Source organism: Zonotrichia albicollis, chromosome 7 (assembly GCF_047830755.1).
Source record: "Zonotrichia albicollis isolate bZonAlb1 chromosome 7, bZonAlb1.hap1, whole genome shotgun sequence".
Taxonomy (NCBI): Eukaryota; Metazoa; Chordata; class Aves; order Passeriformes; family Passerellidae; genus Zonotrichia; species Zonotrichia albicollis.
In genome coordinates, this window is record NC_133825.1 from 24,147,365 (window position 1) to 24,172,616 (window position 25,252).

Below are 25,252 nucleotides of genomic sequence, written 5' to 3' on the forward strand. Positions count from 1 at the left end.
AAGACTGAGGACAACTTGATAAAGGGGCTAACGTGATCTCAGAAATCCTAAGGTCTGTGAGAATTGAAGGATTTCAAATCAAAATGTGAAACAAAGCTGTATATGAAGTACAAGTAGGATTAGCTCAATTTAGTTCAGAGTTCAGCAGTGAAGGGAAGGAGATCACAATGAGCTCTTTTGCAGAATAGTCTTAATTTGGAAGCAATATTGAACTTGTGGGTAAAAATATCTTTGCTCTTGATAATTAATTTTATATTCGGTTTGCCACTGGCAAGGTAGGAATTCAGAGCTAATTTTTTTTTTTCATCTCTAATATGTCTGTTTCAAATTCCTTAGCATTGCTTAGCTAATACATACTAAGTGTGTACTATTTCCTCCTGTGGATGACAATGAAGATCAGTCCCCAAGTACAGCTGTTGATTTAATGTGAAATATACTTATCATTGGGTCAATTTAAAACTTTGGAAAACTCTAGGATTGCCTATATTGGACAACTGGTTCAAAGCTTGGGTTTTCTTCATGCATGTGTTTAGTGAGTAGTTTCTTCAAAGGCTCCATTTACCTCACTTTGCCACTCTTCTGAAGGATTGTAGATAATTGTCCTGGGGACAGTTCAGGAATCCATGGGACAAAAAGGGTGTGTTTGTCATAAATCCTAATGCTGCCTTCTTGTACTGCCACTCCCTCAGGTGAGGGAGACTGAAAGCAGGACAATCTTTTTGCCTGGTTTTCTTTCTTTTTTTGGTTTTTTTTTCATTTGTTTGGGGTTTTTTTGTTGGTTGGTTTTTGTTTGGGTTTGTTTGACTGGGTTTTTTTTCCCTAGGGAAAAGTCTTATCCATCTTGTTGAACATTTTTCTATTAAAGAGATGATAGTTTATTCATGCACAGCATAAATCGTTCACTTGCCTAAACATAAAACATTGAAACCATGACCTTGTAAGCATCTTTTTATTTGCCAGAGATTCATAGTCTGTTGCAGCGCAGAAGTCAAACACTCAAGAAATCCCCTTCTGAAATCCTTGATGATCCAAATGATACAACCTTGCTGCTGCAGTAACAGTCATTCAAGTCTCCCCTGTGCCGCAGGAGCTAAAATATAACCCCTGACTAATGTTTGTGAAGTAGTGGCAACTTGAACAATTGGAATTTCCATTACTTGTTTCCTTCCACCTTAATTTAGCCTTGCCGCTAGTGGCTTTTATTTCATTCACTTCCCGTGTGTGCGCTCCCGAGCGCGCAGCTGCGGCTCTCCCAGCGCCAGCTCGCTGGAATACGCGCGGCACGGTCTCCCAGCGCGTGTGAATTGTTTCCTGCTGTACCATCTCTGCTGGGCTTGGGCAAGGACAGCTCTGCTCGGGCTCACAGGCGTTTGCTGGAGGTGGTGGCGCTCTCCTGTGCCTGGTGCCCATCCAGCTTCCTCACAACTGTTCCCATCAGTCAGCTGGGAATAGCCTGGGGCAGGAGGGGGGCTGCCTGGGGAGCTCTGGAAAATCCTCTGGTTTGATATGTGTGGAGAAAATGTCACCCTGAGCCTGGAATATGTTTTTTGTTTAAATGTCACCCCTTACATCAGTGACCTCATCTGACTCAGCATAGCTTCTCTCTGAAGGGAGGGAGCTTTAAGCAAGTCATGGATTTTGACGTAGCCAGAGAATGTAGGGAAGAAGGCGCACCATGAGAAACAAAATCTGAGCAAACAAAACTTATTTTTGAAACAGACTAGCAGGCAATTATGTAAAGCAACTTAAAACCTAATCTAAACATCAGAAGCCTCTGAAAAAGAAGGAAATTGACAGTTCTGTACACACAGTTTATTTCAGCCTCTGGTTTCCCAGGAGGTTTTGCCGAGGTTTGTGCTGGTAGCTGTGGCGACGCTGTACCTGCTGCACTGATGTCTCACCTTTGAAAACAGGGCAGGGCTGAAACAGCCATCTGGGTGAATCACCAGCCTTGTTATTCAGAGGCTGATTGTACTGAAAAGTCTGCAGAAGGTGAAACCTGTGCTAAGGGTGACCCTAACAAATGGACCTGTGAATACAGCGTGAACTTCCGTAGCGTTTTAATTTCGTTATTAGGAGCAGAGCTTTCTTCAGACAGACAGGGGGGATACAGACACTCACTCTCACTCTAAGAGAGGCTTAGAGCGAGAAAATTCTGGAATATTCTTTTTCTGAATTGCACCTGATAGGGATAGTGCAGATGCATGAAAGAGCTGTGGTCCTGGTGTGTTGAAGGGGAATGTTGGCCGGGACACTGGCAGATCCTCTACACTTTCCTTTTAAAAATGCCGAGCTATGCTGAACATCCGTGCAGACATGGACAGAAACCAAAGGAGTAGGAACAAGTGACCTCAGTTTAACATTTCATTCAAATGACAGAGACCCGAATGCGATGCCCGCTCTCGTTTCTTAGCTCACCACTCAGCCTGGAGGATCTCTCAGATCCTTTCAGATGTCCTGATAAGAAAATAGCATGTTAGAGATGTGAAAGTAGGACAGAAGCACACAGTGTTTGATTCAACAACATCTCTGTTTCTCAGTGCTTAGCTCTCTTCAGTTTATTGTGTGGTTTTATTCTGTTCTGAGTTTTGCTTCTCCCCCTTTTCTGTTTTTGACACAAATAACTGAAGATTTAGGTATGGGAAGGTAACATGCACAGAATTTTAAGTCCATAAAACTGTGGGCTTTCTTCTAATATTTATGTGATACTGTCTTTAGTAGTGAAGCAATGACTTGTTATGTTTATCCTACTCCTGCTTTGATTCTGTTCTCCTGAACTCTTGAAATGGGGCCAAGAAAGGGCACTAAAACCAGCAGTGAATTCCTAGGAAAAGTAAACGTACAAGGAGAATACGATTTCAAACTTTTGTGTGTGCATGTGGCTTTCAAAAAAAAAAAAAATCAGTACTAGATAAACTGGCAGGCTAGGAAACTCTGCCATTTTAAGTCCAACAAGTCCATTTTGCCTCCCTTCAAATAATTATCCAAACATCAGTGGTTCTGGACTCACAGAGCACAGGTTATGTATACTGTGAATGTAAATGTACCTTTGAGGTATTTGTGAGACATCAAAACACTGCTTTGTTCTCAAGCTCTATCTTGCTATTTGCTTTCATTTTGGTTGGGGCCAGTTCCACTGGCTTAGTGCAACTTTTATTTAAATCTGAGTGAATTGCTGTGGTTTAATGTGGACCTCTGGCTAAAACAGAAGGTCATATGGTTTAGTATAGTGCCTATGCAGAGATTAGTTATCCCCTTGTACAAATGGCTTTTCTGGCACTGTGAATGCTAGACAGAAACTTTTATTGCTTCGTGGTTTTGAAAATTATTGACCATCTCTTTAGACAAAGACTGAGTTCCTGGTAGTGTTTGCTCTCTGCTGTTTTGTAATCAGATATTTGTCATGTTTTAAGGTAGGTGTATTGGCAGGGTGGTCAATGTTCAAGCTGAGCTGCCTCACTCTAGTGCCTTATGTGGGCTTGCTTGTCTTTTTGATTATCAAAGTAGAACCCATGTTTGAGGGACATTTTCCCCCCCCTTTTTAATATAATGGCAATTTCTTTCTAACCAGAGGATAGAGGAGGATAAATGCTGCAAAGATACAGAAGAGGGGTTCTGGAGGTCCTGCACAAATTGATGACTTGAAAGGGGTGAGTGTTATTTAATGTTTGTGGCTTTACTCTAAGAGCAGAAACTTTTTGTTTATATCTGTAGTTCTGCCAACATCTTCTTCCCTACCCTTGTGCCCTCTGTATTTTAGCAATTTCCAATCTAGGGCAGAACTGCTATCCAGCATTACTGAGCCAGGGTTATAGTTTTCTGGAACTCCTAAGAACTGGAATGTACACTATGAAAAAATCAAGGAATTAATCAAGGCAGCAATTAGCTGACTGTTTGTATTCTTAGCCTTTAATTCAAGCGTCACACCTTTAGAAGACTTGTATTAAAATGATGGAACAGGTATGTAGTGAAACTGCGCTTTTATCACAGAAATTATATGCTGACTAGAGGTATCCCATGATCTTTTTGTATTCAGAAAAAATAAATGTTAATTTTTCCTAGGGAAAGCAAGGGCTGTGGAACCAAGAGCCAAACATGAAGTTGTGGAATTTTTTTTTCAGTGATGCTAAATAAATGTAGTATGTACATTTTTCAGTTTAACAAAGCATTGCAGAAGGTTAACGTTTTCTTGGTGCCTTTTCTGTTACATGTGGAACTATCTATATAGAAAGAGCTTGTATTATATGTCACAGTGCAAGATACCTCTCTGCTGAAGCAGAATTTAAAAATGGCTTTGTAGTTGTTAACAGGTTAGTGAAGAGACTTGGGTGTTTGGGATTTTAGAGTGGGATTTTGTTTGCTTGTTTTATTAAAACATGTGTTTTGTCCATAAAGTGACTGAGCAGCATGAGGGGCTTGAGGAGCCTAGAAAGATCTGTCCCCTTCCGTGGGGACTATATTAGACCTGTGAGTCATGAAGTCTTTGCATAGTAGGTGTCTGGTTACAAACCTTTTATGGGCCCTCCTCAGCTGGGATATCAGCATCTGCATTATAGCTCCCATCTATTCTTAGGTGCTATCAGAGCACGACTGAGCAGGCAAGGCAGAGACAGAATTGCTTTCATTTATGTAAAACCCTTCCCTGTTCTCAGTCTGTTTTTTCACACTTTTTTCTGTCTGCCCATCCTTCTGTCCTGCAGTGCCCTGTTGCTGCCTGTGGAAGTGGTACAACATGGCTTACAGTGTGACTCTGAATGGACCTGGACCCTGGGGCTTCCGACTGCAAGGGGGCAAGGACTTCAACATGCCCCTGACCATCTCCAGAGTAAGTGTGCAAAAAAACCTTTTTGAGCTGGTTTGGGTTGGAAAATAGCAGTCATGTGTACACTTTGACCTGGCCTAGCAGAATTGAAGATCTTTGCACCTAGGTGTGAATAAAGACAATATAATGTGAACTAGAAATGTGCCAGTTTGAAGTACAACCTGGAATTGATAATGCTTCAGGAAGATAGTTCTGGTTGGTATATTTGTATGGATGTGATACTGTCTCTTTTAAGTAATCTTCCAGTTCTCTTCTGTACAGTGTTGTCTCTTTTTCTGCTGACAGGGGCCTCACTGGTGCAATTTGGGGGGAGGGGAGTAGAACAATTCTGAATGGGAATATAGAATTATATTTCTATAAAAAAAAACATGTAACTGCTTGTAAGTATGAGAAGTCAGGTGTTAAAACTGAACTAACACAGGGATGTGTCCCCTCTTGTGATGGGGTGCAATAGTTGGATAAAAATTAGACATGTCAAGCAGAAGGCTCAGTAGTACTTAAAATACTGTCTTAAATTATGCAGAAGCCTTCCATTTGCAGCTGACAAACAGCATGAATTTAATAATTAATTACTTGGTGTATCTGTCAATTACAGCCATGTATCTTCTAGCTGCCTTTTTCTTTTCTCCTTGAAGCATTATTTTAAGGTGTTGCAGTTCAGTACTCCTATTACCTGAATTGGCTCCGGTTCTTAAATATTTTTAACATTGAATAATTTTCAGGAAATTTGTGTTTCCCTTACCTACTTTTCTCTTGTAAGACAGTTCTGTGTGATTTCTGGTAGCTCCCTTCTTCTTTTCTTGTTTCAAATGTGCTCCAGAATGTTCAGATCTTTCTAGAGAGGTCTTGGCTCCTCCACAAATCACCTGCACAAGGCTTATTTTGCAGTACAGTGACAAGAGAGGTTACTTACATAACGGTAAGAGAAATACCAGAATTATTTAATCAGACAAACAAGTAGAATGCAAATAAAAGGTCTGCTCCACTCAAAAATAATAATAAAAAAGCCACCTACACTGCTTTTAAAACTATGGTTTTTTTCATAATGAAAAAATACAGTGTGTTAAGTTGTGGGTACAAAATGTATGTCTCTGCAACAAACGTGATTCAAAGTCAGTTGGTGAGCTTTTGAAATCTTAGCTATGCTATTTCATATTCATGCTGTGAAACTTTATCATCTGATCTCCCTTGTTCTTATGCACATTCTCTTTCTTGGAAGACAGAGCCATGTTTACCCTAATACTATGATGGTAAGACATATTTTTCATAACTCCTTTTGCAGCATAGTAATTGCAAAGAAGGCTGCTCTGGCAGTTTTATCAAAAGCAAACAAGCAAAAGGCAACCTAAAATACCCCCCATCTAGAAAAATAAACTCCCTTCATAAACTCAGAATAATTTTTCTCCTGCAAATAGTGTTGGTATTTCTTTACTTATCCCACCCAAGGTAAGTACAGAGAGGTGTCATCATATTTTTTAGGTGTTTTCATGACACTTTGCAGCCTGCACTGTATGGTGTTGATTATTTTCTTATAAGTCATTCAAGTCATCCTAGAGTTTGTCAGCCATGGGCCAGGGCTGAAGCACTTGCAGTGTATGTGACACAGTCAGTAATGAAAAGCCAATTGTTTCCCAAAGAGCTCATTGTCTCAGATTGTAATCTGTGGAAGTGTAAACACTATGCCCAAAGGCTGTATGATTCTCATGAGGCTTTTGAGAGCATGGGAGGAGCAGAAGTGAAACTGCAACAGCTGAATTCCCAGAGGTGTGGAGGAATTAGCTCTTCACTGAGCTGACTACATTTTCAGCCACAGCAGTGTCAGAAAGCATTGTTAAGTGTTTTTAAACTCTTCCCAGTAAGGCCCAGTTTTTAGCTGTGACTGCAGCTTTGGGATGGGATTGGATTTTAGAGCCTGCCTTATGAGGGCACAAGCAGACATACAGGAATTAAAATAGCCTCTTTCAGGGGGAGCTGGGATAGTTATGCCTGCTGTTTGTGATGGTTTTGATTGAAACACAGTGTAATACATTACTTTTGATGGTAATCTGGTTTTTTTCTTTGTCATCTATCACATAAATATATCTCTAAACAGATCAGAAATTTTGGTCATAAGTGAGTTGACCTATGAACTCAGCCACAATTGCAGTCTTATTGAGGTTGGAAGAGGGAAGCTGTACTTACATTTTAAGATATTCCTGGTGGGGAGGAGAGGAGAGAAGATAACTGTGAGGAGAATCTCCTTCTTGGAAAGGGCACACAGCTCTAAATGTTGCTAGTGAATGTTGTACACCTCTTTATGGACTGGTTTTGATCCACAGCTGCCCTGAGATGAGAGTTTCTATGTGTAAGATGAGTCCTAAACTCCAAAAACTTCAACTTAAAGAGTATTATAATTGCTTTTAGTATCAGATGTGCCATGGCCGTTTTGGCTGCATGTGCACAGTGTCCTTCTAAGCCTGCAGACTGGGTTTGCATGCAGACATGTTCACTGTGTTCTGAGTGCCCCCAATTAATTAGATTGACTGTGGGTGGGCCACAGAGAACACAAGAATTCCTCCTTTTTCATGAAGGCTCTATGCTCTTCTGTCATGCTGCAAGAGCACTGCCTCTAAGCTCCTGAGAAAAATGATGGAAAGAGTCTGACACAGCAGGGTTGTTCATCCCATCTATACCATTAGACCAGGATGTTTCCAAGCACCCTCCCAGAAGAGGACACCAGTATTGAGCCATTGTGCCCATGCATAGACATAAGATGGGTACCTGTTGACCTGCACTCTGTCAGCCAGCCCTCTCACACTTTACTTGGAGAGCAGGGGAGAAATCCTGAAGGTCTTTGAAACCTGCTGAGAAAAGCACAATACAGGATTGTGGGATTGCTAATGCTTTTGTTCAGGAAAAATATTCTTTACACAGTGGATGAGGAAGGGAATTACACAGTGCTGTTTGGCATAACAGTTCAGTCCTAAAGAAATCTTTAAAATGGTGTCTCAGACACTGCATTTTCTTCCATTCAGGTAGGCCCAGGTGATCAGCTCATTGCTGAATAGTCAGCAGCATAATGCACAGGAGTCACAGTCAGTCAGCTGGGTGACAGGTGAAGATGTGTTCCCCTGAAATGGATTGTTCTGCTTATCTGTTCTTTATCTAAAAATAAATGCCTGACTAACATAGGGGATGGGAACAAGAAAACAGCAGACAAAAACAAATAGGGAAGAGTGTGAAGCTCTGCAGCTTTCGCACTCCTTTAACAATAGCATTGGGAAATCATCTGTAAACTATTTTTCCAGTCCCCACCCTGCAGACCATCCTACCCACTAGAAAAATTCTGTTACGAGATGTCAAATTCTGTCATGAGATGTCATGGGCAGGTAGCAGACATAGGAAAACAGTATTGACAGACTTAATAAAGCTAAGCATCTGTCAGCCCTGCTAAAATGAATGAGACTTGCAGGTTGTTGGCAGTGCTAAGCACTGTCACCAGTGGCATGATCATATACATAAATCTGGTCTTTCCAAATTGATGTGGGCAGCAAAGCTGTTTATTTTCTCCTACTGCTTGAAGCAAGGAGAATTCATTAATTTTGTAGACCTAATCCTCTGTAAGAAGGCTTTTGGACATAGTTAATTATCTAAGTGCTCGGTTGCCATGTTACCCAAGATCATACAACTGCACATGGTTGGATGCAATAACAGAACATCTTCATATAGTTCTGAGTCTTTATTTCTGAACAGTAAACTTTTCTAGTGAGACAGGCTGGCTTGCAGTTGATGCAATGAGCTGAAAGGTGTCAAGGAGCAGCTGTTATCTGAGGTAGTGGAAATATTATCTAAATCACTGTGGTAATCTATACAGTTTTTTATTTCCTAATAGAGATGTTTTTTAGCTGCTTGGGTTCCACATCAAAAGCCAGAGCCTGAAACAGGAGATAGTGGTTAAACAAAACAAAAACATTCAATAAATACTTTATTTGATTAAGTGATGAAAAGGTTGAAATCTGGTGAATATGTAAGTCCAGGGAGGGAAAACAGCAAACGCTGCTACAAAAAGAATTAAATTAGCTGATCTGTATACTGACTCTGCTACAAGCAACCTGTAACAGCTTTTTGAGTCTGGGGGAAAACCCTGGTCTAGCATTTTTCAGTTTGTCTCTGCAGGAGCAGGAAGGTTTTTTTCTCAGAGTTGTTAGGCTCTTTCCTTTTAACAGCATCTCTTGCTGATTGCTTCCTGTCTCTCCTCCCCTCCCTAGCATACATCTGCCAACCTCTGCTGTCACTGCCTTTGCTTTAGAGGAGCTGTGTGAGAGTATTCATTTCCTGTGGGCTGTTGCCTATCAGTGCCTTACAACAGGCAGCTGAGGAGGGAAGGCAGTCCCTCTTCACTTTTTTTCTTCTATTCTTGAATGCAGGGAAACCTCAGATGATCTGGGTCAGGCTCTGTGCATTCTGCAGCTGTCCTTTGAATGGCCACATGGTGCTGTACATAAACTGTAATCAGAGAAATGCAGTTTACCTGTATTGAGTGAACTGCAACAATTCAGCAAGTTCTCTTGAAGTGCTGGTACCACACCACCTGCTAAGCATCCACCTTTGGTGAATCAGACTGCTGAGTAGCTGTCATAAAGCTGCAACTGCTTTTTCTTATCTCCAAATAAGAAGTCCTTCACTATACCAAAAGCTATAGATTAGTATTTATAATAGTTGATATTCTACAAAACCAACAGATAAATCTGATGTCCTCCAGAAGTCTAGGAGTCTTCCTCTTTACTCAGTAGAGATGTTTCCTTTTTCCTTTAAAGTTCAAATGACTGAGTCAATTTCTGAGAAGGAAGTGAGCCATTTAATATAATAACTGTATTATGCCTAGAAAAACTGTAGTAATTTTTTATGCCTTAGCAGTTTCACACTCTTCCAACCTTCTTACAGTTTAACTCAAAATAGTTCCTTGTCAGTGGAAGGTTAAGTACTTCCAGGCCAGATTTTCAGAACACTCTGAAATTTTACTATTTATTTTTTTGAAAGAACAACTATTCCGTGGGCATCAGCATTTCTTTATGATAATCTGTTTAATTGGTTGATTACTTCTTGAGCAACAGTTACCTCATCTGAAGTTAAAGCATTGTGAGTTATATTACCTGCAATTATTTGTTATATATACAAACAATGTCAGTATCCTAGGAGAGTCTTGGTTATCTGATGTGGTATGTTTGCTTTCAAACTAATTTGCAAACCGGCTCTGCTATGTTTACAGCTACATCAGAATTGATTGTGTTTCTGTGAGCCTGAGCCCTACAAGTAACTCCTCAGCCTCCTGATTTGGTATTGTTTATTTGAGATGTTCCAGTAGACAGCATCTGTACTATAAATGGCAGTTCAGTGTACAGGGCATTTGTATGATAAGGTTGCATGTCTCATCAGACAAAAGTGTCATGTCTATTCAGACAAGGAAAGAGGGAGCAAATTCTATATTTGCTTTCCATTTAAATAATACTTGTTGGACCAGAGAAATGGGTCCTGGAACTTGGGGATCAAAAAATCCCAGTTTACCAAGGAGGCAGTTCAGGTCTCTGATCTGAGTAAAACAGAGATTTAAACATGGCAGTGCAGGTGCTCTAAGAGGTAAGGTGTTAATTATTCTGAGGTAGACAAGATTTTCTGTCTTGATCAAAAATACTGTGTCAGGTCTGAGAAGTAATCCCAATGTATGTTTCACCAGAACCACCAACACTTAAGAGTAGGTTTGATTTCAGCAAATACCCAATTTTGTATCCAAAGCCATTCCAGCGCAAGATGGTTATTTTTCCCTTCTGGGTAAACTACATGCTAGAAGTAAGAAGCTTTTGTTTTCTTTCCTTGTAGAAAATATTCTGAAAAATCCATGAAGTTTGTTGTTGTAACTTTAAACTCAGATTTATTTGTTGAAGGGTGCTTTTATTATAGTTTTATTTAAACTGTAGCAGGACAGTGCAATGGGATTTGAATGCATGTATTGTACTTGACAAAATAACTTTCAGGAACAGCATGTAGCTAGCTGCAGCTCTTGGTCAAATGATTTCTCCTTTAAATCAAGTAGATACTCAGAGCACAAGGCAGCACCTCTTATCTGTGTGATTAAAGTAATCACTAAATACTAAGTCCACTGCTGAAGGTCAGGAGTATATAAGGAGCATTATGTGCTCTGCACAGATGCTGTGCAGAAATCATCTATTTAAGGCTGTGTTCTTCAATTCCATCTGTTTTGCCTTTCAGGAGAAACATAACACCCTGGTAGAATATAGGCCAGATAAATGTGAGTGATGGCCTGTAATAGCTGAGGTTCTGGTTTAAATGGTGTTAGATCATTAAACCTGGTGTTCTGACTGTTCAGATACAAGATACATATCCCATGGTTTTGAAACCCTTTCTTCATTTCACCTCCTAAATGCTTTTTAATTTGGAGTAGGACTGTAGCTGAATCATCAATACTTGTGTGGCATTATCTGTGAAAAGAGCTCATTCTATGAAATAACTGGGCTGAATAACATCTGTGCAATTGCCAGCTCAGTTACTTTATTAACTTTGCAGCTTTCTTTCCTGCAAAAGAAAGGGAAATGCAGCTCTTCCCTTGAACAGGAGGCATATAGTGTTAGCTGTGGGAAACAAGGGCTCAAGACTGGTGAAAAACTGAGTTCATAGCTGGGGATAACAGCAGCTCTTGTGGTTTTATGGAGGAGGGAGGAAAGGGTTTTCTCTACATAAGGAAACAGATCCACAACTCAAATTGGTTATTGAGTTATTATTACTTGTTTTAAGATTTGACAGTGTGCCCTGGCAACTGGATAATGTGGTCTGACACATTGTTCAGTCTTTGACCTAGAGTTTACTTGTATCAGAATATAGTTGATGTAGTATTTCAGGAAGTCCTCAGATTTACATAATTATTATTGAAGTTAATAATTTTGCAGATCCTTTAGAATGACTAAACATCAGGAGATAACCATTAAATTATGAATTTAAAGCTGCTGAACTGTTAGTGCTTTACAATTAAAATGCACAATAAGCTTTTTTCAGATAAAACTTTTTATTAGTGTCTGCTGTCTGAACTCTGTAAATGACTGTCTTAATAACACTGCAGATAACTCTGTCATTATCTCCATTCTGAATACATTATTGCAAAATATTCTCCAGTCACTGGAAGACAAAGAGAAATTAGCTCTGCAAATATGTTATCATTAACTTTCTATACTAGCAACAGCAGTTCCCATCTTGTCATCTAATTAGTAGCATAAAGTGTATGTTATACTATAACTATCAAAAATGTGGATATTTAAATACAAAATAACACCAACCTTGAGTAGCCATGTGGAAGTATGAAAATCGTGTACAAAATACAATAGTTTTCACTATACTCTAACTTTGATCTTGGGCTGCAGCTAGCTGAGAGGACAATTTCATGTAGCCAGTTCGTGTGTAACTAGAAGTGTCTGCATGTGGGTGCCTGAGGTGCCACCATTTTAATGCATAATATAGCATTAAATAGTGTCCAGTGTAACCTTACATAATGCTCTTCTTTTCCACTGAGTTTTGTTGCAAGATTAGCCAGGTAAATTATTAGTCCCTGTTAAAAGATCTTGAGAAGGGGAAAGGAAAGAGGGAAATTTCTGCTGACAATTGCAACTGCAAGTTTTGAGGATATAAATTAATTTAAAACCTTGTCTGGCAATGTCAGCAGTACTGTGCTGGTAGAAATAAATAATGTTAATTGGAAAAGAATGGTTTCTATGCACAGCATGTTAAAGGGCTGTTTCTTTTGCACTAGTGTAATTAAAGCCTTAATAAAAAGGTTACCTGGGAACAAAATAGACAAATAGGCTTTCTGTTACAGTTGTCTAAATTCCTAAATACTAATTTGGTAGAAGGACGCTATGATATTTAATAAATGACATTCAATAATTCATAAAGAATTTTGGTTTTACTGGTAGAGAGTGAGGACAAGGACTTCAATAAATGTGCTGTTTAGTCACATTGTGTTGACCCAGAAATCACATTGTGTATTTAAAAGCTAACAGGTATCACCTGTCAAAATGTGTTGCATAGATTATGATTTTTTAAAGTATTTTATTTATCTATCATAAAACTCAGGTCTTAAAAGAAATAAAAGCTTGGTCACATAAAGCTGGCCCTGAAGTTTAAGTCAGCCTTACTGTTGGGTATCCTTTGGGGACAGTTCTAAAATCTTCTGGTTTTCAGATCCATGAAGAATATAATATTTCCCTAAATGTAAAGCTGTTTGTGTTCTTCTAAGAGATTTACAGGAGAAAAGCACACAATAAATAGAGGGAAGAAAGTACCTGTAATTAGGTACCCTGAAAAAATTGATTTTCAGCTTAAAAATGGCTCTAGATAATATCTTGAATGGGCTTCCTACAAGGTGACTCTTTGTAGTGGTGGTTAGCAGCCATTTTCCAAAACGTCAATGAGATCTTGCTCTTCTTTTAGGAAGATGAAATGGGCCAAATGTCTTAAAGGCATGCAAATCCCCTGACAAGGGTAGAGTTACTTTCTGCACTTCCCACGTGCGTAGCTGGTGTTGTGATCATCCTTGCCACAGGTGTTCAGTGCCTGGACACAGTGCATAAATAGGTTTTAACCTTTCTCCAAAATCCTTCCAAATACACTTGATTTGTAGCAATGGCAGCTGAGGATTAGGAGGAACCCAGCCTTTCACATGGTCTCACCCTATTCCCACCTTTCCCTTACTCAGAGTCCAAATTCCAGCTTCTGGGCTATTTTGGCTCCATGCCTCTCTTGCTTAGCCATACCTAATACAGACATAAACCCTTATTCTTATTAAAAGTAACAGGCTTAAGGGCACATGCTTACTTAAAACAATTTATGGGTTCTCAGTTTGAAGCCACAATTAGTGACAATTAGTCTTTGTAGCATGAATAAAAAATATTTGCAGTGCATTGTAGTACTTACTATACCTGGTTGGGGTGCCGTGCACACTCTTGAGAAGCCTCTGTGGGACTCGCATGCTATATTTAAAGCATCCAGTAACTTAGGAAGCTATTTTGAATTGGAACCAATGCTATGTTTACCTCAAGCTTCTGGAATGGGACATCTTATCCAAAACTCCAAAAATACTACATGTAACCCCAGATTCTGGTACATAGTGCCAAATCTGAGTGCCCTGGTATTAGGGTGAATTTGGGCTGCCTTTCCTTGATCCTGGGGGTCACTGGGACCTTCCTGTTCTATTTGAGAATGTCAGCATTCTCTCCTTACCTAATCATAGTGGGTTCAAAAATGGCTGAGGGCAGTTAGTACTATGACAGGTGTTTAAAAAATAAAAAGTCAAAGTAAGATGGCTTTTTTCATGAGCAATTGCTAAGGTTAATTACTGAAGGAAAAAATTATTAGTCTTTCTGCTGATTTTTTTTTTTACAGGAATTGTAACTTAACCTACCATTGAAGTCCTTTCCTGTCTAAAAGATTCTTATCTCACTGTTTTGCTTAAATTAAGTAAAAAATTCTGCAAGATGAAATCCTTTAATCCTTCTGCCAACTGTATGGGGTGGGTGAGTGAGGATCTCTCTATTACATGTGTGCTTTTCTTTCTTCATGACAAGAAGTGGTCAGCAGTCTGCAAGCATCATCAGCTGTGTGGGCAGCAGCAAACCACATCTACCTGAACTGCAATCTTTTCCCTGTTTCGTTGCCCACAACTTGATGCTGCTTCTTTTCAGGGCAGCACTTCTAAAATTGAAACACATGCTGGTTTGCCATGTAGTTCTCAGTAGCTCAGGCTGAGTGCACAGAGCTGTAGGTATCAGACTGTTGGCACCTCATGGGAAGGGTGAACGGATTATTGAGGTCCAGAACTGCTCACCTCTGAGGAATAGCAAAACTCCCCTCTCTTTTGTGGGAGGCTTTGTCCCACCCTTAAGGGCTGTGTGCCTCAGCTGTAGCAGCCAGCTGCAAGGACAAGTACTGATGGCTCTTGGCATTAATCCTGACTCCATGTGAGACTGTTCTCTGCTGTCTCCTCCTTCCATATTCCTTGGATACTTATGTGGCCTCTTCCCCTTGCCTCCTTTCCTTGCACTCTTCCCACATCCTGCCTCACCAGCATGTGCTATCCTTTCTTTGCTCCAGCTTTCAATGCTGTTCAGATTAAGTGCACTTAGAGTGGAGGAGCAAAAAGATGAAGACTGCATTTGGGAAGTGAAAGACTTGGGCCCTCCAAAAGGTGTTATCATGTCCTGTAGAGCCATGAAGGGAAGAGCAGGAATGGGCAGGAAGGAGCTGGCTAAATATGGCGCCACATGGAAGTGCATGACTGCTCTATGTGAAGCTGGGGGGTTTCCTGTTTCTCTGATTACATGTGTTGCTGCATTAAATAGTCTTCTGTAGCCTCTGTTAAGGAGCCCAAGCTGCAAATAATACCAATATCACTTCTGTGTTGACAGTAGAGTGCATCTTCACTGACATTCCTGGAAGAGACTTTGCTCCTTTTACAGCCACACGTCCCATGATCCACAAAAAGATGGATTTATCCTGCTCAGTGGCAATTCCCTTTCCCTACATGTCTGTGCTTAATTTTCTTCATAGCAGTGGTTCATCACTCTGCAAAGTGGCATCTTAGATAGTAATCTCCAACTTTTTCTTTGAAGAAAATATGCTGAGCATAGATAGTAAAACACATTAATATTCTTTAAAATGCATATAAAAATTGCTGAGAACATTTCCATAAATTTCACATGCCAAAACATGGGGATTAAGTAGTGGTGAAGGGAAACAAAACAGAATAAACTTTTTTGAAGGTCTAAATAATTAGAGAATTAGTTCAGCTTTAATTTCACATCAGTTTTATCTAGACCCAATTCTTTCCTAGGAAGAATGAGAAAAAGTCTAAATACTGATAATTTACATGAACAGGTTACTCTCTGGAAGAAAATGAAGTGCTTTAGGTTTTTGCCAGTGTGTGTGACTTATCGTGGAGGTTATCCCAGCTTGTGGGAACCTTCCTAGCAAAAAGAAGTGATCATCCCTTCCACAATATTGAAGACATATTTGCAGTGTGATTGACAAGATGAGGAGGTGGTATATGATTTCTATGCATGTCAAGGGACTGGCAGTGTATGAAACCAAAACTAGAACCTAGCTGCTTTATTTATCCCTTGAACAGATGCAGTACCAGCAGCTGCAATAAGATCTTTTATACATTCCACCCACGATTCCCTGGAGTTCGTGTGTCCTAAAGACAACCTGGAAAGGAGGCAGGACACTCTCTTGTACAGTATTACATTTTATAAGTACAGTGTGAAATGTTGATCTTTCTCATAGGGAAAGAATTCTAGGCTGGATTTGAGTTTCATGCCATTTGATGATATGGTTAGATGTGTCTTTGTCTCTTGCTACTCTGAGTATTTAGCTCAAATGTTTAATTTGGTCTCTAAATTTTGTTTTAATAAAGCTCTTTATAGACTAGAAAGCAGCACAAGGTAGTTTTATTATAATTTAGCCCTTATTTGCCTTATTAGCTGGACCTTTAATTAGTTTTATGTGAGGAAAGTGTTGTTAAGAGGACTGGTAAATAATATTAGTTCTTTTGTCTCCATTAAGTCTTGATTCTCCTCTACTGGTTCTGCAGAGATTGGATTCGGTTCCAATATTAAAATCATCTCCAAGCTTAGGAGGCTGGGGAAGAGCTCTCCCCATGTAGCTGGTTGTTAAGCCTCTTGGTTCAATGCATGGATAGACGGTTTAGGTAGGAATAAACTCTCCTCACTGGGGTTTAATTTTAGAACATCCACAGTGAATGTTCTGGCCTGGATGCCACAAGTCTTTAGTTTCAGTCTTCCCATAAAGCATCTTGGCTACTGTCTGAGACTATTTGTGCCATACATCCACACCAGTGTGCTACTGCCCTTGGATACACTAATGCTGTGAGGAGAAATGTTTAGAAAAAACTCTAAAATAGTATCTTTTTCCACTGCAGACAACACAATTTTGCCATAGCAAAATAAAGATCAGGAACTATTGAGAAAAGCCCCCAAATTTCCGAAGTTGTTTTTTTTTCTATAAATAAAGGGTACATGCCATCTTTTGAAGCTGTTCATACCTTCTCACCATTGCAGCAATGACTATAATGGGATACTCAGTAAAAACTAATTTTCTCAGTATGTCATGAGAAAAGCTTATTTTTGGTTAAATTATAACACCTTAAAAGAGATGATGGTGACCTCCTTGAAGAGGTGAATTTGAAACATCTTAGTGTTTCTTAGTATTTATTTGACTATTTTCATCTATTTATTGAGTAAAGTCATAATAATTAACATCTCCAGATTCCTAGGTCTATCTGTTAACAACAACAACAAATAATCAAGTAAAAGCATATTTTAAGAGAAAGATATCAAATACTGAGAACAGATGAAAAAGGCAACGATTTGCAATGTCCTTAGTACATTTTTAGTTGAGTTAATTTTTAATTGAGCTCATTTTTAGTTGGAGCACTAAAGGTGTTCTCCCTATTTTCCCAGCTGAGTGCTTGGGACCTGTGTATTTATCTTTGGATGCTAATGGCCTAAGAAAACCCCTCTCTTTTTCTTTTTTTGCTTTTCTTTGACACCCATGATGAACAGATATTCCTGATTACATATACATATATCTATATACATATATTTTCTCTGCCATTTGTCACACCATTACTTAATTTTTTGCCCAGTTTACCAGAATAAGTAAAATCCAGGCTGTTTTGATGGTACCTTTTTGCTTTTTGTGCAGCTTCATTTCAAGGACAAATAGCCATTGGTTGGTTGTGCCTCTTGAACTTTTCTCCCTTCCTCGGGTGACTTGTGTCACTTTGTAGTGCAAGCAGGTTGCACTGTGATAGTGCTCAATTCAATCAGATAATGTAACAGTGCCATGGCCTCATGTTCAAGGAAAGATGCCTATAAATTGCATTTAAAAATTGATAATATGAATTTTAACATCCTCTTAATTTAAAAATATATCTTTCACTTCTGTGGTCCTTGATATTGTTTTGAAGTCTTTTTTCTTTTTCCTTTCCATTCTTACCTCTAGGACTTCCCTGATCTGTTTTTTGTATGGTTAATTTTCATTACAAAGACCAGCGAGAGAGACCAGGACGGGACTACTTTTTTTTTAATTAAAATATACATTGTCCATTTTGGGAGAGGAGAAGACCAAGTTATGTGAAATCCTTTTTGTTGGCTTCATTCCAATCCACTGTTATCCATAGACTCAACATATACATAACTGTTTATATCCTCTAAGTAGAAACCAGAGGAGCTACAAGACTGAACAAACTGTGCAAATACTAGAAATGTAAGCATATATTCCAAGATAGTGAGGTTAGCAAGCATTGTATGTACTGATGGATAGCTAAGCTGCATGTGGAAATGGCTGGTAATTTTTTCTATTGCCATCTCTCACTATCAAAGCATTGGGCAATATTCTCTAGGACTGGGATGGTATTTTGAGATCTAAGTTTGGGTTAAATAATGTCAAGACAAATGCCAGTTTGACCAAAGAGAGAGCCCTTTAAGCCTATATACTGGCATGGGACCATAAGGAAGAAGTTTGAAATCTTGCCTGGCAATTGTCCTTCTATAACAGTCCTTTTAGTCTAGTGAACACAAGATTGATCTACTGTAATTTAAACAAGGAAGTCCTGCTTCCACTTCACTGCTTGCTCGCAATATTTACTCTGATGTTTAGAGCAGACCTGATTAATTTTTGTTGCTCTGTATGTTATTTTAAATACATTGTGGTGCTGGTAGTTGGAAGGAATGTCCCCCCAGAGGGGTAAAAAAACCTCACAGCCAACTAAAAAACCCCAAAAAGCAAATTGTCAATAGAGTGAGAAATTACTGGACCTTTAAAGAACCTAAGACATTCACCTCATAAAAGTTTTAGCAGAATATAATTAAAGAATTATTTTGGATTTGTACAGCTGAGAGTGAGCCCTAAGTTGCTGTGACATGGCCAACTCCCAATGTCAAATCCCCTCTTCCCCCTCTCCCCTAGTTTTATCAAAGTATGAGAGTCTTGACTGAGTGAGATGCTATTGTTGGCAAGCCTTTGATGGACACTCCTGGAATTTCATTGCAGGAGCCATGACTTCTGTTTTATCTGAAATCTCACTGGCTCTTGATGACAGACAAACTCTGTTTTTAGCATTGCACTGAAGGTCAGGCAAATGACTGGTTTCCAAATAGAGTAACTGAAGATACTGGAACAGATTTATTCCTGGTATAATTCCACTGGTTCTATGAAGTTACAGGGGAATGTTCATCAAGAGAGCCTTCTGAGTTGAAGGATAATTCCACTATTCTCAATCATTTGTGTATAAAAATAGCTTGGAAAACATACTATTTACCATAATGTTAAAATTCATCTGTAACAGAAATTCTATAGTCACTAAGATAGGGGCAATTTTTTTAGCTGGAATAAACTAATATAACTCTATTAAGGAGACTGACCACTGTAGAATGTAATTTTTTTTTCAGTATCTGGGAATCTAGCTCTGACTTCTTTAATTACTAGTGAGAATGAGGTTTTATGGCTGTGTAAATATTTTAGGACTAATCTAGAAAATGTATGCACTGCCTAGGCTGCTTTCCTAGTTATGGTTGGGATGATTCCATTATTTTTTACAGATTTTTAATTTTAGTTGCAATTTTGGCACTCAAGTCCATCAACTGGACTATCAAGCAGACTGGTTAGATATTTTACTTAATTTTTGCAAATTGTCTGAGCCCTTAATTTGTACAGAAAGCAAAAACTGATTTTGCAGATGGATGAAGAAAATGAAAACTAAATACTATACTATCATTGGGGTATTAGTAAAGGAATAATCAATGTCTTTGTAGAATGACATTGTAAAGGCCAAAAGTACAAGGCAATGTGAAAAAATTTTTGTGGGAAAAAATTGGCGAGGTCACAACCACAGTGACACTTTCACATTGATTGTGGAAAGCAGAGGAGCAAATGTCTTCTCATGGGTGCAAGAAGTGAGTGTTGGCAGAGAGGTTTAGCTGTGGCTAATGAGGAGGAGCTTCCCATCTCCTACTTTGTGGGACTGAAATGGTCACTCTAGGCTGGGGACATAAAGTCATAGATCAGAGAGATCCTTTGGTGAAAGCTGTCACCTTCTATGCCATGTTGTCCCTGAGGGGCTAGGCCTTGGTTATCAACATCCTGTGACACTGGGATTCAAGATTTAAATTTTTGCAAAGAGGGCATGGTCAAAAATGGGAAAGAAATATAAACCATGTTTCTATTTTGTGAAACAGAGTCAAGTATAATTTTTATAGTTCTTTGTGGAAATGTATCCCTTAAAGCTCAAAGAGCATGTTTTAATAGTTTGGTCTTAATGTCCCCAAAATGTTATATTTCAGTGAGCTTTTCCTTAGAGGTGGCAAAATGTTTTTTTTAATGACAGATACCCAGACAATCATGAAGTACAGAGAACTGTTGCCATGACAAGGCAGGATTTCTTCAAATTGAGTTAGCTTTGACTCTAATGCTGTACCCTGAAGGCTCCACTTTTCCAAACCATTCACAACATATGCTTTTATAAATCCATCAAACAAGCCTGCACTCTTTCTATACCCTATATTTTAATGTCAAAGCAAATCTGTGTTCTACTTGTGGCACCTGCTGTGGCACATACTTCAGCTACTTCAGGGGAGTACTAAGCATACCACCATACTTAAAGTCCTGTCAACATAGCTGTGATAAAGACCCTTTGGAAAATGTATAGCTCCACCCTAAAATAATCATTTATCATAACTCATAAGGGAGAATTAATTGGCATTTAGTACCTGTAATAATATGGATTAGTGCCCTTCATGAACAGGGCTGTTTATAAAAGCACAGGCCACATAGAGGACTACTTTTTAACAAGGCAAAACAGTTTATGTGACAAATAAACTCCCCTTCTGAAAATATACTTAGGACAGTCAATGTATTGCTAAGTGCTGTTGTACTAAATACTTCTAAGTCAGGCTTCAGCAACATCAATCTGTGTTACTAAATACAGAAAATACTATCATAGCTTAAGATACACATTTATATTAAAAATAAACTTTTTTCAATATCAACACCAACAGAGTTTAGATGGTGGGTTAGCAAAATGGTGTGTTGTAATATTACTGTCCACTATGGAAATATATGCATTAAAAAATACTTTGTCTATAGCTTATGCAAAAACACACAGATTCATCAGGTTTTTGGCATATTGACATATTGTAACTGTATTTGAGCATCTGTGCTATCTACACATGGGTGTTGTTTTCCAATTGATTGTTCTGTTTATTACAGAAAGCTAGAAAGGGAGTAAAAGGTTTCAAGGGGGAAAAAAAGTTATTTTCTTAGTATTCATTCATGTTTACTTGAGAAGGTTCTGTAGTCATCCTTTTTTCACAATGGGATAAGTGAACAACTCTGAAATCCAGTCTCTCCTACATCCCTTACATGTATATTCTTTTTAATTGATCTCTATGCTCCATAGGTTTTTTATGACAAGGAGATGCTTAAATGAAGTACAGACAAATGTAGACAGGTCCTTTTGATTCTGTGGAGGATTTTTTTGACTTTCTGCCACTAACATGGGCTGGTTGTCTGCATTCTGCCAACAAAGGCAACTTCAAACTTTAATTTCCATGATTTAAGCTTATATGTCATTCAGAAGTTGCAAAGATACAAAGCACTCCAAGGTGCTTTGAGTGTCTACACTGCAGCAGAAGATGACTGTGATACAAAGAGGAAGGGGTGTTACACATGGATTTGCAAAATGGCAAGTTATATGTGAGTCTCTTTTGTGAAGTATTTGCTCTGGCCGTAGCCATAGTCATTAGAGTGGGTTCCCAGATGTAAGGGTGAAATGGACTCACAAGTTCTTACTTCGATAAGAAAAGCAGGGAGGTTGCTTTTTGGGACAGGAGCATCAGGCTGCCGCCTGCTGGCCTTAATTTTACTTCCATACTCATAAAACCAACATGATCATAAAACTACAGAGGGAATAGAAGAGCTTTTAAAAGTTATTGTAAATTCAAGTTATATTTTCTGAATGTGACTTAAAACAAAATCATTGATGTCGTGCCTGAGGTGAAAATGAACACACTGATTTACCATTGCCTGACAGTTATGAAGGCATTTGTAGTGCAAAGCAATTAACAGAGGAACTGAAATATTTGCATTTGCACTGAAGAGAATAAATTTGTGCAAAATAATGGGGAGTTGGGACCATAATATTTTTGCTCTACTGAAGTATAATTTCTAGTGTGGTGTAAGGACAGAAAAAGTTCTCTGGTTCTGCAAAACAAATAGGCTGGGGTCACAAGAAGAATGTGCACAATAGAATTTCCTGCATGAGGCTCCTTGACTCACTAACTTTTACAGCAGCTTTATTCACATCTTACTTGGGGCAAGTACTTGTAATAATGCAGTTTCAAAAGCTGCTAATCTTAGAGCAGATCTGTTCTCTGTCCTTCCTTCTTAGAAGGATTTAACCACTTTGGATATTCACACTTTCAGTTCTTGATTCTGTTTTTTTGCTTTGGTTTGTTTTGTTTTTTCCCCTGAGAGTTGATTATCAATGTACCCACTGATATAGGCACAAGGCTTTTTAATTACATACTGATATACCATAAACAGTGCACAGCCTTCTTATCAATTTTTACATAAGATGGGCATGACTTTGTGTCACATCTGAGTTGCAGCCAGCAAAGGCTTAGCTTGACAGCCTAGTGCTTTTTCCCCTTCTGGATGATTGCATTGCACATTCTTACAGGGTCATGCATGATAAAAAAGGATAAGGGGCCTTCAGAGAGACTCGACCAACACCTTATTGTCTGTGGAGCTTTTACCTCTGCACTATCAGTGCAAATCTGTTCACAGAGGCTGCAACAGATGCTAGAAGTATTACCTAACTGCAGAGCAAAGTAGCATGGAGCTTGAAATCCATGCTTTCATATCAATTCTGTTTGTCTGTGGTATTCACAGAGAGCAGCAGATGAGATAATCTTAGATGTTTTGAAGTGGATAATATCTTGTTCTTCTCTGACATAGCAAGAAACTTGTAAAATAAGTTTTCTCTTTATCTTATGTCTCCGCTTCTCTTTTTTTATTTTCCTGTTTGTATTTTTATAAGGAACTTATTTAAATGCCTGGATGATTTGTTTATACCAGTCTCCTGTGTCATTTGCCCAAAATCTTGTTTGACATCTTGTTTTGTCACTGTGAGAGATGCTGATTCTTAATTTTCCATACTTGTATTACCCTGAAGTACAGAGCCACGGAGGGTCTGGGCCCCGTTACACTGGGTACTCCAAGTGTGTGGAAGAGCCTTTGATTCCTCACTGTTTAAAACCAGAGAATTTCCTCCAATTCCTGGTGTGTCCCATGTCAAAGACCACTAGGTGAATCTAGGCTTTTATGTTTTCCCTGAGTGGTTGATGCATATAGCTTTGATATCAGCTAGTGTCTATGCTTCATATTTTCCTCTGCAGCCTTGTAAGTCTCTCCAATTTGATAAAATTTTGCATTTAAAATGCTATTTCTAGTAGTGAATGTTCAGGCATGAACATCATAACATTCCTCATGAAATTAGTTCAGTCTTAATGCAAGACAGAATAGTATGAGTCTTTTTCTAGTTCTTACTTTGGATAGCTGTTAGAGAATAAGGACATGAAATATTTCCTTTCTTGACATAGAATAGGAAGTAACTGTGTGAAATTCCTTTCATATGAATTGTTGGACTGAATATGACCCAGAAGATTGACTGGTATGATCTGAAATTAAGGAGGTCTTTTCTGAGCATTTTATATAGGAGATACATGAAAAGTGTGAGCAGAAGGTAGAGGGTGAATTTCTTTCAATCCTGAAAATGATACAAAAATGCAGGGGGGAAGGCCATTCAGAAGAAAATGCCTGTCACCAGCTGAGACAACCAGATGGACATAATATGTGGTACTATTTAAAACAGGTCTGCTAAAATTTTGGGAGCATCTTTGGATTTTATTAGGCAGTTTCACGTAAAATGCATGTGTTGCTCCTGTATCATTTACATATGCAATCTTATAGTTTCTTCAAGGGCTTTATAATTCTATAAATAGAAGACCCATCCCAGGATAAAGAGAGATTACTAATATGGCTCCATTTGGCACTTTTGTCTGCCCTGGAATCTTCCCAGCTGTCCAATAACCATCTAAGCATTCCTTATTTTCATTTATTTCCGCTTCCTGGTGTCTGAAGTAAAAGCCTCCTGTTTGTTAAATAGCTGCATATTCACTTGGAGAAATGTTTTCTGCTGCCATTGCAGTTGTTACAGCACTGATGTTGATCCCATCAAAGTTCCAGCCCTGACAGTTTTTAAATATTTTCTCTGCAAACATGATTAATGAAACTAAGCAAGGTTACTGAACAAGATGTTGTAAGAGGAAGAAGGGTATGGAAAAAAAAGAAAACAGATGAATAATGAAACTAGAGAGGGTGACCAAGATCAAACTCTGACAACATATTAAAACTCAAAAATGCCTACAAACTTTGTTTCCATGTGGGTGTACAGCTCTGAAAAATATCACTGTAAATGTAACTGCCTAGAAAGAGAACTTTCATAATTCCATCAGTCATAGTACTGGCTGAATCTGAGATTTCTTGCTGGTACTAGAGAATACATCAATCTGCTTTATAGTAAGTTTTTCCTTTATGCAGTTCAAAATGTCACTTTAGTTTAGTCATTCAGATATTTGCTTGATGGGAAAATACAGTGATGTAGCTCATTGTCCTACAGTTTAAATAAGTCCTCATTTGACATCAAAGTGGAGGGGTTAAATTTTTTTCTGTGTTCCTTTCATTCCTCATTTGTATCAGGCAAATAATGGTTTCACTAGCAGCAGGAATCCCTATTAAAGTAACTGTCATATTTTCTCATCTATACAATTCATTGTTCGGCAGTTTGTTTGGTGCCAAATGAAGGGAAAAAGACAAACTGGACACAGAAAGGCATACTACCTTAGACCTTCTGAAATTCTTTCTTGGTCAAATGACAACTTTCTTGCTGCCTCTTCCAAGCCAATTATTTTGACATGCTCCATTGCAGAAGACAGTGTCTAATGTAGCCAAGGAAAATACTGTTAAGGCAAATTCTGAACTTGATTGCATTCCTTCCATGGATTTAAATAGATGTTCTGTGAACATTTATTCCTTAACAAAATACACAACCAGATTATCATAATTAGCATGTTTACTCTGGAACAAGAGAGGAAAATTTCTAATTTGGACAAGCAGAGTTTAGAAACTCATTGTGACTAGGTATGGAGCTCATTACAGCCTCTGCTTGCAGAGAAAAATGTCTGCGCTTATCATTAAAGAAATTAAAGATAAAAGTACAACTTTGTAATGGAAGTGAGGCACCCTGCA

General features: G+C 38.7%; 1 protein-coding gene across 9 annotated transcripts in view; it reads left to right on the top strand.

The window, feature by feature from the left end:
- LDB3 (LIM domain binding 3) overlaps positions 1–25,252 on the top strand; it is a 114,240-nt gene that overhangs the window by 1,420 nt on the left and 87,568 nt on the right. For 4 of the 9 annotated variants that reach the window (XM_074544672.1, XM_074544675.1, XM_074544677.1 and 1 more), the window contains exons 1-2: positions 4,483–4,598; positions 4,701–4,825. In XM_074544672.1, coding sequence (XP_074400773.1) covers positions 4,733–4,825 — 93 coding nt within the window. In that variant the 5' untranslated portion in view covers positions 4,483–4,598; positions 4,701–4,732. Of the gene's footprint in view, positions 1–3,571; positions 3,651–4,482; positions 4,599–4,700; positions 4,826–25,252 lie in introns of those variants that run through there. The other 5 variants (XM_074544680.1, XM_074544676.1, XM_074544673.1 and 2 more) reach the window with 4 other exon arrangements.